This window comes from Chiloscyllium punctatum, chromosome 9, assembly GCF_047496795.1.
Source record: "Chiloscyllium punctatum isolate Juve2018m chromosome 9, sChiPun1.3, whole genome shotgun sequence".
Taxonomy (NCBI): Eukaryota; Metazoa; Chordata; class Chondrichthyes; order Orectolobiformes; family Hemiscylliidae; genus Chiloscyllium; species Chiloscyllium punctatum.
This window is the reverse complement of record NC_092747.1, coordinates 75,495,530-75,509,163: the sequence shown is the minus strand read 5'-3', so window position 1 is coordinate 75,509,163 and position 13,634 is coordinate 75,495,530. Positions and strand designations below refer to the sequence as shown.

The following is a 13,634-nucleotide window of genomic DNA, read 5'->3' as shown; positions in this document are numbered from 1 at the left end:
GAAAGGATGTAGGGATATAGGGTAAGATGTAACTGAAGTAAAAATGACCTATTGAATTGTTGATTTGGCTCAAACCCATACGCTTACCTCTTTTCCATTACGTATGTTGAGTCAAGACTGACAAATGAAAGGCAGGACAGGTATCTACTTACCAAAATCTACCTTTGTTTGAAAACTTCTAACTTTCTTGGCTATTCTTGCAGAACACACAACATCATCTTCAAAGAGACCGCGTCTGGATCAGATACCTGCAGCAAACCTTGATGCCGATGATCCATTGACAGATGTAGGTTATGATTTTTTTCTACTTGGTTTATTTAAATATAAAATTTAATTTATTGGTAGTCTTTTCCTTAATTGCAATTTTAGATATTTCTTGAAAACTTTACTACAAGGTGTTTGGTCTCTCAGGTTTGCAAATGAGGGATGGGTCATACTATATGGGCCTGGTTTGGGTAAGGGAATGGTGGATGTAGGCTAGAAATTTGGACCAGTAATTCTGCCACTTGTATTTCTTTCTTGTGCACTATCAATGCCCGTTTGAGTTGAGGTGGGCTGTGTATCCATCCTTTCCTCAGACTACATTCACATAAGAGAGGGTAAGTAGGACTGGTGGACTGATACATTTGCTGAAATTCCTACCAGTTCCACCAATTAAAAAAACCTGCAGATTCCAGACATGTATTGGATAATTAGTTAGACCCTGATGACAGTGGGTGCCACAGACTAATCTTTAATCATTGTGAAACTTGTTGGTTTAAGAATATATTTAGTTGGCATAACATGGTAGCAATATGCCTTTGGAAGATTTTGCCAACACGAAGTGCATATCAAAAGTACAAAATTGGCAAGTAGGAGGGAACAGTGAGGGGATAAGGATAGGTCAGTTGATAACATAAAAAGGAATAATTAATTGTTTGGTAATACAGAGCTAAAATATTGCTGAAAGGGGATGTGTCCTGATTTTCAAGAAAAATGTGCAATGTATGTGTGAATTTATTTTGCCTGCATAAAAGTGTCCTGAGTTTTAACATATGTAGCACTGGCACACACAACTATGTCACACTGACTGGCAATATTAAAATAGTTTTTTGTATAATTCTTAGTCCAGTTCATGTTATTTCATAAATTATGTCCAGTAGCGGAACCATACCAAATAGTGCACATATTGTTCTGAGGTATATAAGCACTACTTGGTTGAGCATGATCAGTATGCTACCATTTCAAATGGTCAACATTCTGCCAGTTATTAGGACATACGGTTTACATATCTGACATTGTACTGGCACTGAAACTCATAGAGCACGTTACTCACTTGAGTAGTAAGCAAAATGGCCTTTTGACTTCATGGTAGCATCCTTTAGTGGAGAAAACTAGTCATGGTTTTTACTGCAAAATAGCAACATGAGACAGTGGACTTCACCAATTATACAATGTTTGACACACCTTCAACTTTCAGGTAGTCTGAGGTTGATTAGGCACTGTTTCATGCCAGAAATGATGGCTATCAGCTCCTTCCATGAGTTAGTGTGAATTATAGTGAGTCTTGGCTTTATTAGCATAACCGTTACTGTGTCGGATACTTTTGATACACCCAGTATCAGTATTGTGTTTGTATCGTGACATAATGACTAAAGCCCTGTTATGACAGTGCCAATGAAATTTGTCATGTAGCATACAGAATCCCAACATGTATATCAACCAGTGAATGTAGCCTTTTGGTAGGAGGTAATAAAGAAGCTATTGGCAGATTTCTCAACTAATACATTGAGGGAAAGGTGCAAATTTGATTGTGTGATTTCAGTCATAAATTTGAGCGTAGGATGGAGTTTATTAAGTTGTATAAAGAAGTTATTTGCAGCTGCAAATTCAAAAATTTTGTATGTGTCATCAATGTTTCAGAAACATACAAAGGTTAGGAAGTTAGTGGTGATTCATTGAAGATGCTTCATGTAACCAACATAGTTGTTAACATTGACTGGGACTGGGGTGTTCTCATGGCAGTGCCATCTCTTTGGGCTTATGTAGTGTCATTGAAATTGGACTCAACTCAGTGAGTTGCTAAGCTGTTGAGTTTGATTAACACTGATTCAGACGTTGGTAGCACACTTAGGTCGCTATGATATAGTGACATAATACGTATGTTAATGAATTCTTTGAGAGTCATGCCTGTAGATAGTAATTCATCAGATATTGTTTATGAAATAATTTGGAATACGCTAAGGATTAGGTCAGAAACCAATTTTAGAGTATCAGTTGGGTTTTCAGTGTGATGCATTTGCATGGTCTCCAAGCTACAAATATACAGCGGGATGGTCTTATGTAGCCAAAAGGAATCCAGATATATAGTGCCTTTTTAATCGAAACAAAAAAGGGTAATGGAGATTATCAATCTCTGCTGCATTCTATGACAACACCTTGACCAATCAAAATTGACCTGCCTGGCCTGAGAACTAAGATTGACAGTTAACTGTTCTTGGGCAAGAGCCCTTCATTAGGAATGAGGTTGGGAGCCTCTGGGGTGGAGAGATAAATGGGAGTGGGGTGGGGCGGGTCTGCGGAGAAGGTAGCTATGAGTGCAGTAGGTGGATGGAAGTGGGATAAAGGTGATGGTCGGAGAGGAGGGTGGAGTGTGTAGGTGGGAAGGAAGATTGACAGGTAGGACAGGTCATGAGAACGGTGCTGAGCTGGGAGGTTGGAACTGGGGTAAGTTGGGGGGAAACTCGGATATTGCCTGACCTGCTGTGCTTTTCCAGCAACACACACTTTACTCTCCAGCATCTCCAGCATCTGCAGACTCACTTTCTCCTAGTTAACTGTTCTTGCTGCATTTCCATGCCACTAATGGCCTAACTTATCAGCATCTTTTTCTCATGCTGTATAAACTGGTGTTCCATTTGCCAATATTGTTTGATGTGTCATAGTTCTGATGTGAGAATCTGGAATGCACAAACCTGACTGCCATAGCTGACCTATTGTCTCGGCTTGCTCCTGACCCACCAAACTGATCTCCACATACCTTGATACTAACCTAACCTCCCTGGTCTGGGGACTCCCCATCCAATTTCAGGACACCACCCACACCCTCCACCTCCTCCATGACTTTCATTTCCCCAGCCCCCAACGCCTTATCTTCACCATGGATATCCAGTCCTTATGCAACTTTATCTGTCATGACGATGGTCTCCAAGCCGTCCGTTTCTTCCTCTCCCGGCATCCCCACCAGTACTCCTCCACTGACAGTCTCATTCATTTGGCTGAACTGATCCTCACTCTCAATAATTTCTCCTTTGAATCCTCCCACCTCCTCCAGATGACTGGGTAGCCATGGGCACCCACATGGGCCCCAGCTTTGCCTGTCTCATTGTTGGTTACATGGAACAGTCCATCTTCCACAGCTACACCAGTACCATTCCCCAGCCTTTCCTCACTACACTGATGACTGTATCGGGGCCATCACTTGCTCCCATGAGGAGGTTGAAAAGTTCATCAATTTCACCAACACGTTCCACCAATACCTTAATTTCACCTGGACCATCTTGGATACCTCCCCTCCCTGGACCTCTCCATCTGTATCAATGGTGATCGACTCAACATCTATAAACCAACTGACGCTCAACGCTACTTGGACTACAACACCTCCCATCCTGCCTTCTGTAAAAACGTTATCCCTTATTCCCAATTCCTCTGCCTGATTGCACTTGCTCCCAGGAGGACTAGTTCCACCACAGAACACACCAGATGGCATCTTTCTTCAAATACCACAATTTTCCCTCCCATATTGTCAATGATGCCCTCCAGCACATCTCCTCCACTTCCTGCACCTCTGCTCCTGAACCCCACCCCTCCAACTGTAACAAGGACAGCACCCCCCTTTGTCCTCACCCTCATCCCCACCAACCTTCGGATACATCATATCATCCTCTGCCACTTGCAACACCTATAAACGGACCTCACCACCTTCCTGCATTCCATAGACTCTTCCCTTCGCGACTCCTTGTTAGGTCAATGCCCCCTACCAACCACCCTCCCCTCCCAGCACCTTACACTGCCACTGCAAGAATTGAAAAACCTGCACCTAAACCTCTCGCCTCACTTGGGTCCAAGGCCTGGAAGGAACCTGCCACATCTGTCATAGATTTACCTGCGCTTCCACACATCATTTACTGTATCTGTTGCTCCTCATGCAGTCTTCTCTACATTGGGGACACAGGACGCCTACTTGCAGAATGCTTCAGAGAACATTTCTGGGACACACGCATGAAGCAACCCCACTGCCCTGTGGCCGAACACTTTAACTCCCCCTCCCACTCTGCCAAGAGCATGCAGGTGCTAGGCCTCCTCCATTGCCAAACCCCAACCACCTGACGCCTGGAGGAGGAGCGCCTCATCTTCCACCTTGGGAGCCTCCAACCACACAGGATCAATGTTGATTTCAACACTTTCCCCGTTTTCCTTCCCTCCACCTTATCCCAGATCCAACCATCTAACTTGGCACTGCCCTCATGACCGGTTTTACCTGTCCATCTTCCTTCCTTCCCACCTATCCGCTCCACCTTCCTTTCCAACCTGTCACCATTACCCCCACCTTCATCTATCTATCGCACTCTCAAACTACCTTCCTTTGTAGCCCCACCCCCTCCTAATAATCCACCCCCCACCCCAATAACAAGCCACATTCCTCTTGAAGGGCCTATGCCCAAAACATTGATTCTCCTGCTCCTCGGATGCTGCCTGACCTGCTGTGCTTTTCCAGCACCACTCTGTCAACTCTGATCTCCAGCATTTGCAGTCCTCACTTTCTCCCACCAAAATTTTACTCAAGGGTGGCACGGTGGCTCAGTGGTTAGCACTGCTGCCTCACAGCACCAAGTCCCAGGTTCGATTCCAGCCTCGGGCTGTCTGTGTGGAGTTTGCACATTCTCCCCCGTGTCTGCGTGGGTTTCCTCCAGGTACTCCAGTTTCCTCCCACAGTCTAAAGATGTGCAGGTCAGGTGAATTGGCTATGTTAAATTGCCCATAGTGTTACATGCATTAGTTAGAGGGAAATGGGACTGGGTGGGTTACTCTTCGGAGGGTTGGTGTGGAATTGTTGGGCTGAAGGGCCTGTTTCCACACTGTAGGGAATCTAATCTAATCTAAAAACACAACTTGTATGTATTTCTTATTAAACAGCACATGGTCAGTATCCTGATAATGCTGCATGACTATCTAATGCTGCATTAGATATCTAACCATCAACCAAAATACGAATTAATACGTATTGTTTTGCTTTTGTAAATATGTGAGGAGAAAGTGAGGACTGCAGATGCTGGAGATCAGAACTGAAAATGTGTTGCTGGAAAAGCGCAGCAGGTCAGGCAGCATCCAAGGAACAGGAGAATCGATGTTTCGGGCATAAGCCCTTCTTCAGAAATGAAGATTCCTAAAGAAGGGCTTATGCCCGAAACGTCGATTCTCCTGTTTCTTTGATGCTGCCTGATCTGCTGCGCCTTTCCAGCAGCACATTTTCAGTTTTGTAAATATGTGCCAAATTTCACTGCTATTGTACTTATCCTAATTTGCACACAAGTGAATTGAGATTTTATAAACCAATTTTCTTTATAAATTTATTTTTTGGAGCCGATATATTGAACTGCAGTTGAGCAAAAATAGATAACTTTTCATTCTTTTCAGGATGTATTGGTGATTAATTTAGTTTATCTATATTAATGGGAGCTTGAAATTTTTCACATTTCTGCAATGAGGATTTAAGTCACTAGGTGGCCTAATTGTGCAGTTCATGAGTGCACTGAAATTCCATGCCATGTAAATAGAATATGGCTGTTTGATGGCCAAAAACTGAAATCCTAACCTTTTCATATATTGATTATGTCTTACTTAACGTGAAATCTCTGAATATGTAGATTCTGTTGCACAAGTATGATGAATTTAAAAGATTAGATGAAAATAGCTTTGCTTTTACAACAATTAAAAAGCATAAGATCTGGTCCACTTCATTCAAGTTCTGAATTTTTTATTGTCCCAGTGATCACAATATAACTAGAGGAATTCTTTTCAATCGCTAGGTAAACAATTTAACTGTTAGCGAACATCATTATCGACCATTTTCTAGTTTGATAAACAACCATTTACCACAACTGTTGCTTTCAGTCAATTTTTTAAAAAATCATTCATGGGTTATAAGTTTTGCTGGCTGGGCTAACAATTGTTCCTCATTTCCAGTTGCCCTTTAGAACATGATGATGTGCTTCCTTCTTGAACTGCAGTGGTAGGTACATCCATAGTGCTGTTTGGAAGGTAAAATTCAAGATTTTGACCCCAAAAGATGAAGGAATGGCTGTATCATTCCAAGCCAGGATGTTGTGTGGCTTGGAGGGGAATTTGAAGATGTTTACATGAATCTGCTGGCCTTATCTTTCTCTGGTGGAGGCTACTGAATTGCATGCTGTAGTCAAACAGATTGATAACTTGTTACAGTACATTTTGTAAATCTATACACCACTGCCATTGTGTCAGTAGTGAAAAAAATGAATGTAGGAGGTTTGTTGGAGTATCAATCAAATAGGCTGCTTTATTCTGGATGGTGCTGAATTTCTTGAGTGTTGTAGGAGCTGCACTCACCCAGGCAAATGGAGAGTATTCTATCACACTCTTAACAGTGCCTTGGTAGACTGACTTTGAGGAGTCAGGAGGTGAGTCACTTGCCACAGAATTCCCAATCTCTGACCTGCTGTTGTAGCTACAGTATTATTTCGCTAGATTAGCTCAGTTTTTTTTTACCAATCATAACCCCTAAGGATGTTGACATAAGAACAAAGAACAAAAATAATTTACAGCCCTTTGGCCCTCCAAGCCTGAGCTGATCCAAGTCCACTGTCTAAACCTAGCGTCCAATTCCTAAACATCTGTAACCCTCTGCTCCCCACCTACTCATACCTCTGTCCAGATGCACCTTAAATGAATCTACCATGCCTGCCTCTATTACCTCTGCTGGCAACGCGTTCCAGGCACCTACCACCCACTTGCCACGTGTATTCCCCTTAAACTTTTCACCTCTCACCTTGAACGCTTTACCTCTCGTTATTGAATCCTTCACCCTGGGAAAAAGCTTATTTCTATCTATCCTGTCTATACCCTTCATGATTTTGTAGGCCTCGATTATGTCCACCCCACAATCTGCTTTTTTCTAATGAAAACAATCCTACTCAACCTCTCTTCATAGCTAGCACCTTCCATACCAGGCAACATCCTCGTAAGCCTTCTCTGCACCCTCTCAAAGCGTCCACATCCTTTTGTTAATGTGGTGACCAGAACTGTACACAGTATTCTAAATGCAGCCGAACCAAAGCCTTGTACATTTCTTATACTCAATACCCCGTCCGATGAAGGCACGCATACCATATGCCTTCTTGACCACTCTATCCACTTGTGCAGCCATCTTCAGGGTACAATGGACCTGAACTCCCAGATCTCTCTGCTGATCAACTTTTCCCAAGGCTCTTCCGTTTATAGTATAGTTCACTCTAGAATTAGACTTCCCAAAGTGCATCACCTCACATTTGCCTGAATTGAATTCCATCTACCATTTCTCTGCCCAACTCTCCAGTCTATCCATATTCTCCTGTATTCTTTGACAGTCCCCTATGCTTTCTGCTACTCCACCAATCTTCATGTCATCTGCAAACTTACTGATCAGACCAACAATGTCCTCTTCCAGAGCATTTATGTATATTACAAACAACAGTGGCCCCAGCACTTATCTGTGTGGAATGCGACTGATCACCTTTTTCCATTTCAAGGAACTCCCTTTAGCTACTACTGTCTGACCCTGTTGATCAACTAGTTGTTTATCCACTTAGCTAGAACACCTTGCACACCACGTGACTTCACTTTCTCCATTAGTTTTCCATGGAAACCTTATCAACCGCCTTACTAAAGTCCACGTATATGACATCTACAGCCCTTCCTTCATCTAGCAAAGTGGTCCATTCTTCAAAGAACTCTGTTAAGTTGGTATGGCACGATCTCCCCCTCACTAAACTGTGTTGTGTATCACTGATAAGCCCATTCTTTTCCAAATATAGATTTTATCCCTCAGTACCTTCCCCAGCAACTTTTCTCACCACTGACGTTAGGCTCACTGGTCTGTAGTTACCTGAAATATCCCTACTACCCTTCTTGTACAGGGGGAACAACCTGAGCAACCCCCCCAGATCTCCAACACCTCACCTGTGTTTAAGGATGCCACAGCAATATCTGTCAGGGCCCCAGCTATTTTCTCTGTCGCCTCCCTCAGCAACCTAAGGTATGTTGGCTACTTGGTAACTTTAGCTTATATTTGTATTTTGTTATTTCTATTGTCTTTTAGGAAGAAGAGGAAGAAGATTCTGAGAGAGACAGTAGTAGTGAAGACGATGATGATGATGACACTGCTGCCCTTTTGGCTGAGCTAGAAAAAATTAAAAAAGAACGTGCTGAAGAGCAAGCACGAAAGGTAAGTTTTAAGTAGTTATTCAAAATATTTTTGAATTTTTCCTTAAATCTAAATGCATGTGTTCAGTATAAGTACTAATCTGTGACTTTTAAATGTATGTTTATTTAAAGATTTCATTTCGTCCTCCTTGGGCTTTTTTCTGCTAGCTCAAAATTGCTGTGGATGAATAAAACATTAAAAATGAATAAGATTGGTTCTTTGGAGGAAGGTACTTGGCAGAGTGGTTGAACTAGCTTGGTAGGTGGATGGGAGCCAGAGGAGTAGGGCAGTTGATGTAGAAATGGGGGAGAGGTAGAAACACAGGCAAACCTGATTAAGAACAAGAACAGGCAGGGAAACAGTGCTGAAAATAGCCGAGGATGTGGTCTAAAACATTTGTGTTTCAATATGAGAAGTATAATAGTTCTAATAATAGCGAGAAGTTTCCGGAGTGATAGAAAGGGATGTGAAAGGGGTGGGGAGTTGCATTATTGGAAAAGGAGTATCTCCCGACTCTACTGAGGGAAGATACATCAGAGGACTTGTGCTATGAGGCAATATGGGTACAACTGAGGAATAGGAAAGGTGAAATCACAATGCTAGGTGTATAATACAGGCCTCACAACCACCAATGGGAGATAGAGAAGAGAATATGCAGACAGATTTTGGAAAGGTGTAAAAATGGCAGGGTTGTTGTGAGTGATTTTAACTCCCCCTATATTGACTGGGACTCACTTCATGCCATGGGCTTGGAAGGGCCAGAATTTGTATGGACCATTTGAGGAGAGTTTCTTGACAAAGTATGTAAACAGTTGAACCAGGGAAGGGGTTATACTGCACCTGGCTTTGGGAAAGGAGCCCAGCTAACTGAGTAAAGTTCCATGAGGGAGCATTTTGGGAATACTGAACATAATACTGAAAGTTTTAAGATACTCATGGATAGGGATAACAGCAGCCCTCGTGTGAAGGTGTTAAACTGGGGAAGGAAAACTACAACAATATTAGGCAGGACCTGCAGAATTTTGATTAGAGGCAACTTGTGAGGGACGTTTGGTATATTTCAAATGGCAGTTAATAAGAGTTGAGGGAGGCTCGTTCCTGTGAGAATGAGGGATAGGTATGGCGAGTTACGTGAACCTTGGATGACCAGGGATGTTATGACCTTGTCAAAAAGGTCTAGGAGGGTGGGAACTGATAAAACCCTTGAAATATAAGGAAAGTAAGAAAGAACTTCAACAAGAAAGTAGAAGGACTAAAAGGGATCATGAAAAATCATTAGCAAACAGGGATTAAGGAGAATCCCAAGGCTTCTTATACATATATTAAAAACAAGACAAGTCAGAGAAAGGTTGGCCCACTCAAGGACATAGGAAGTAATCTATGTGTGGACCCAGAAGAGGTAGGTGAAGTCCTAAACGAATACTTTGCGTCGGTATTCATCAAAGAAACGGAATTTGTGGAGGATGACCTTGGAGGAGGGAGTTTGAAATTTCTAAACTAAGTTGCTATTAAAAAGGGCATCTTAAAAATATTAAGGTAGATAAGTCCCCATGTCTTGGAGTCATAGAGATGGACAGTCCTGATGGAATCTATCCCAGAATATTGAAAGTGGCAAAAGAACAAATTGCTGGAGCATTGACAGAAATCTTTGTACTCTCTTTGGCCACAGATGATGTCCCAGAGGACTGGAGAATAGTCAGTGTTGTCCCATTGTTTAAGAAGGTAACAGGTATAATCTAAGCAATTACAGAACCTCTCATTAGTGGTAGGGAACTACTGACTCAACTTGCAAGTTTACCTTGAGAGAATCCTGGACAAGAACTCCCAAGGCTCCTTGAACTTCAGACTTCTGAATTTTCTCCCCATTTAAAAAAGTAGCCTTTATTCTTCCTACCAAAGTGCATGACCCCTCACACTTCCCATGTTGTACTCCATCTGCCACTTCTTTTCCATTTCTAACCTTCCAAATCCTTCAGCCTCCCCACCTCTTCAATGCTATCTGTTCCTCCACCTGTCTTTGTATTGTCTGCAAACTTAGCCAGAATGCCCTCAGTTCCTTCATCTAGATCATTACTTTATAAAGTGAAAGGTTGTGGTCTCAATACCGACCCTTGCTGAACACCACTTGTCACCGGCTACCATCCGAAGAAGGACCCTTTTATTCCCACTCTCTGCTGTCTACCAGCTAGTCAGGTTTCTATCCATGCTAGCACCTTGCCTCTAACACCATGGGCGCTTATCTTACTCAGCAGCCTCCTGTGTGGCACCTTGTTAAACGCTTTCTTGAAGTCCAGGTAGGTAACATCCTTTGGCTCTCCTTGGTCTAACCTACTCATTACTTCCTGAAAGAATTCTAGCAGATTTGTCAGGCATGATGAAACTATGCTGACTTTGCCCTATTTTACTATACACTTCTCAGCATTCACCAATCTCATCCTTCACAACTGATTCCAGGATCTTAAACATGACCAAGGTTAGGCTAATCGGTCTTTAATTTTCCATCTTTAGCCTTACTCCCCTTATAAGCAGAGGTGTCACATTGGTTATTTTCCAGTCCTCTGGGACTCTTCCTGATTCTAGCGGTTCCTGAAAAGTCATCACTTTTGCCTCCACTAACTCTTCAGCTATCTTCCTTAGAACTCTGGATTGTTGTCTGTCTGGTCTAGATGGTCTATCCACCTTCAAACCATTCAGTTTTTCAAGCACTTTCTCCTTGGTAATGGCCGCGATACTCGGCTCTGGCCCTTCTGTCTTTAATTTTTGGGATATTACGCATGTCTTCCACCGTGAAGACTGGCATGAAGTAATTACAGAGGAAGCTCGATTATACGAATGAGATGGGCGGCACTGTTTCATTCAGGTAATTGATTATTCGGTTAATTGATTCAATGCTTTTCCTCTGGGGCTTGGAGTTTTCTGTTAAATGTGCTCCCCATTCAGGAGATGAGACAGTAGTACACCGTGCGCGAACCCCCCCCACGGCCTCTTCCCCCCCCCCCATCTGCATCCACCCGCAGCCGCCCGGCAACCCAATCCACACTGCCCCCATCCCCCCCACCGTCTGCCTCCAACCCTGTCCACCCACACCCACCATCCAACCCCTGTCTGCGCCCCTGCCCCCAGACTGACCCAGCTGCCTTTGGGGTAAGGCAAAGACTAATGCTGCCTTTGTTGGGGCAGGGGGTGGGGGGGAGGGGAGCACACATGCTCACAACGTTTTCTGCAACTTTTTGACCAGTTCCACCTTTGTCCTGTACAAGACAATGTTGGAGAGATTGCAACCCAATCTCCACTTTTGCCTTTCTTTTGCTCTTACTATATCTAAAGAAACTTAGAATTCCTTTATATTACTGACCAGCTTACCCTCATATTTAATCTTCTCCCTCCTTATTTATTTTTTTGTTGGCCTCTGTGGTCTTTGTGAGCTTTTCAATCCTCTGATTTCCCACTGCCCTTCGCCACATTATATGCTTTCTCTTTCACTTTTGCTTTTATGTTATCCCTGACTTTCCTAATCAGCCATGGTTACCTCATCTTCCCTATAGCATGATTCTTTTTCCTGAGCAGAGAATAACAATTGAGCATACCTGGGAGAATGAATAGCTGCTAATGGGAACTGTTAGTGGTTGATAATGATAGTAACACCTTCTCCCATGTCCTTACCTCCACCCCCACACACCAGGTCTTGTCATTACAGGCGTTGCCATACAAACAACCCATTAACAGCCACTAATGGTTCTCTTTAACAGGTGTTCATTGTTCCAGGCTGACTTTTATCTATTCTGTATCTGCTGAATTGTTATTCTCTGTCTCTGGACTCCATCTTCATCTATTTTCTGGATTAGTGGTGCTGGAATAGCACAGCAGTTCAGGCAGCATCCAAGTAGCTTCGAAATCGACGTTTCGGGCACAAGCCTGTGCCCGAAACGTCGATTTCGAAGCTACTTGGATGCTCCCTAACTGCTGTGCTCTTCCAGCACCACTAATCCAGAATCTGGTTTCCAGCATCTGCAGTCATTGTTTTTACTGAGTCCATCTTCATCTATTGTTTAGTTCTCCTCCCCCTACCCTACCCCATCTTCAGAACCTTCCATCATTACAATCAGTTCTGAAGAAGGGTCACTGGACCTGAAACATTACTCTGCTTTCCCTCTGCAGATGCTGCCAGATTTGCTGAGGTTTTCCATCAATTTCTCATTTGATTTATGATTTCCAGCATCTTCAATTCTTTGTGTTTTTGTGTGTACATTAACCAGTCCTAAATCTTCATTAATTTTTTTTTGTGAAAGAAAGCTGGTTGATGGATCTTTTAATTCTAAATCTACTATAGAGAAAGCATACAACTGATTATTTCGGGACTTAGGTAAAATAATTTTTTATTGAATATTGTGACGCCTGACAAAATTGGAATGGAATGACAGTGCACTCCTCCAATCTCAGTCATAACACTACCTATTTGATTTATAGTGATCTCCCAGCAATGGCTTCTTTGTTTTCCCCTGCATTTCCTCAAGGATTTCGCCCCAACTCTCTCTTGTTGACAACAACTGGTGACAAATGACTACCCAAGCAATCTTGCACTAGTAACTAGCTGTCTCTATACCCGCCCCTTGATAACTCAAGCGACTCCTCCATAGCTCGGGTTTATTCACTTCCAACTTTTCTTGATTGTTTCATGAATAATTAACATCAGAAAGATTAGCTCTAATTGACCTTGAAAGGAGTTGTTTGCTAGGCTATTTCATTTATAACATAAGAGTTGGACACTTTGCTCTGGGTCTGGATTTGAATGTAGGCCAGACCAGGTAACATCAGGTTCCTTTCCAGAATGCTCTTTACAGCAATTCATTGTAGTTTTGTTGTCCATTTTACTGAGGATAGCTTTGAATTGTAGATCTGTTGTTTGAAATTAAACTGCACCAGCTTCCCTAGTTTATTTATATTAACACAATGCCAGTTGTGTTCATTTCTGGTCTCCCTCCCAAAGGAAGGGTGTTGTGAAACTTGAAAGGGTGCAGAAAAGATTTACAAGGATGTTGCCAGAGTTGGAGGGTTTGAGATATAAGGGAGAGGCTGAATAGGCTGGGTCTGTTTTCCTTGGAGTGTGAAGGCTGAGGGGGTGACCTTATAAAGGTTTACAAAATCATGATGGGCATGG

At 42.7% G+C, this 13,634-nt stretch overlaps 1 protein-coding gene across 1 annotated transcript in view; it reads left to right on the top strand.

Moving 5' to 3' along the window:
- The window catches only part of cwc15 (CWC15 spliceosome associated protein homolog), a 119,467-nt gene that overhangs the window by 41,403 nt on the left and 64,430 nt on the right, over positions 1-13,634 (top strand). Inside the window, exons 4-5 of the mRNA XM_072577839.1 lie at positions 204-286; positions 8,372-8,497. Coding sequence (XP_072433940.1) covers positions 204-286; positions 8,372-8,497 — 209 coding nt within the window. The remainder of the gene's footprint in view (positions 1-203; positions 287-8,371; positions 8,498-13,634) is intronic.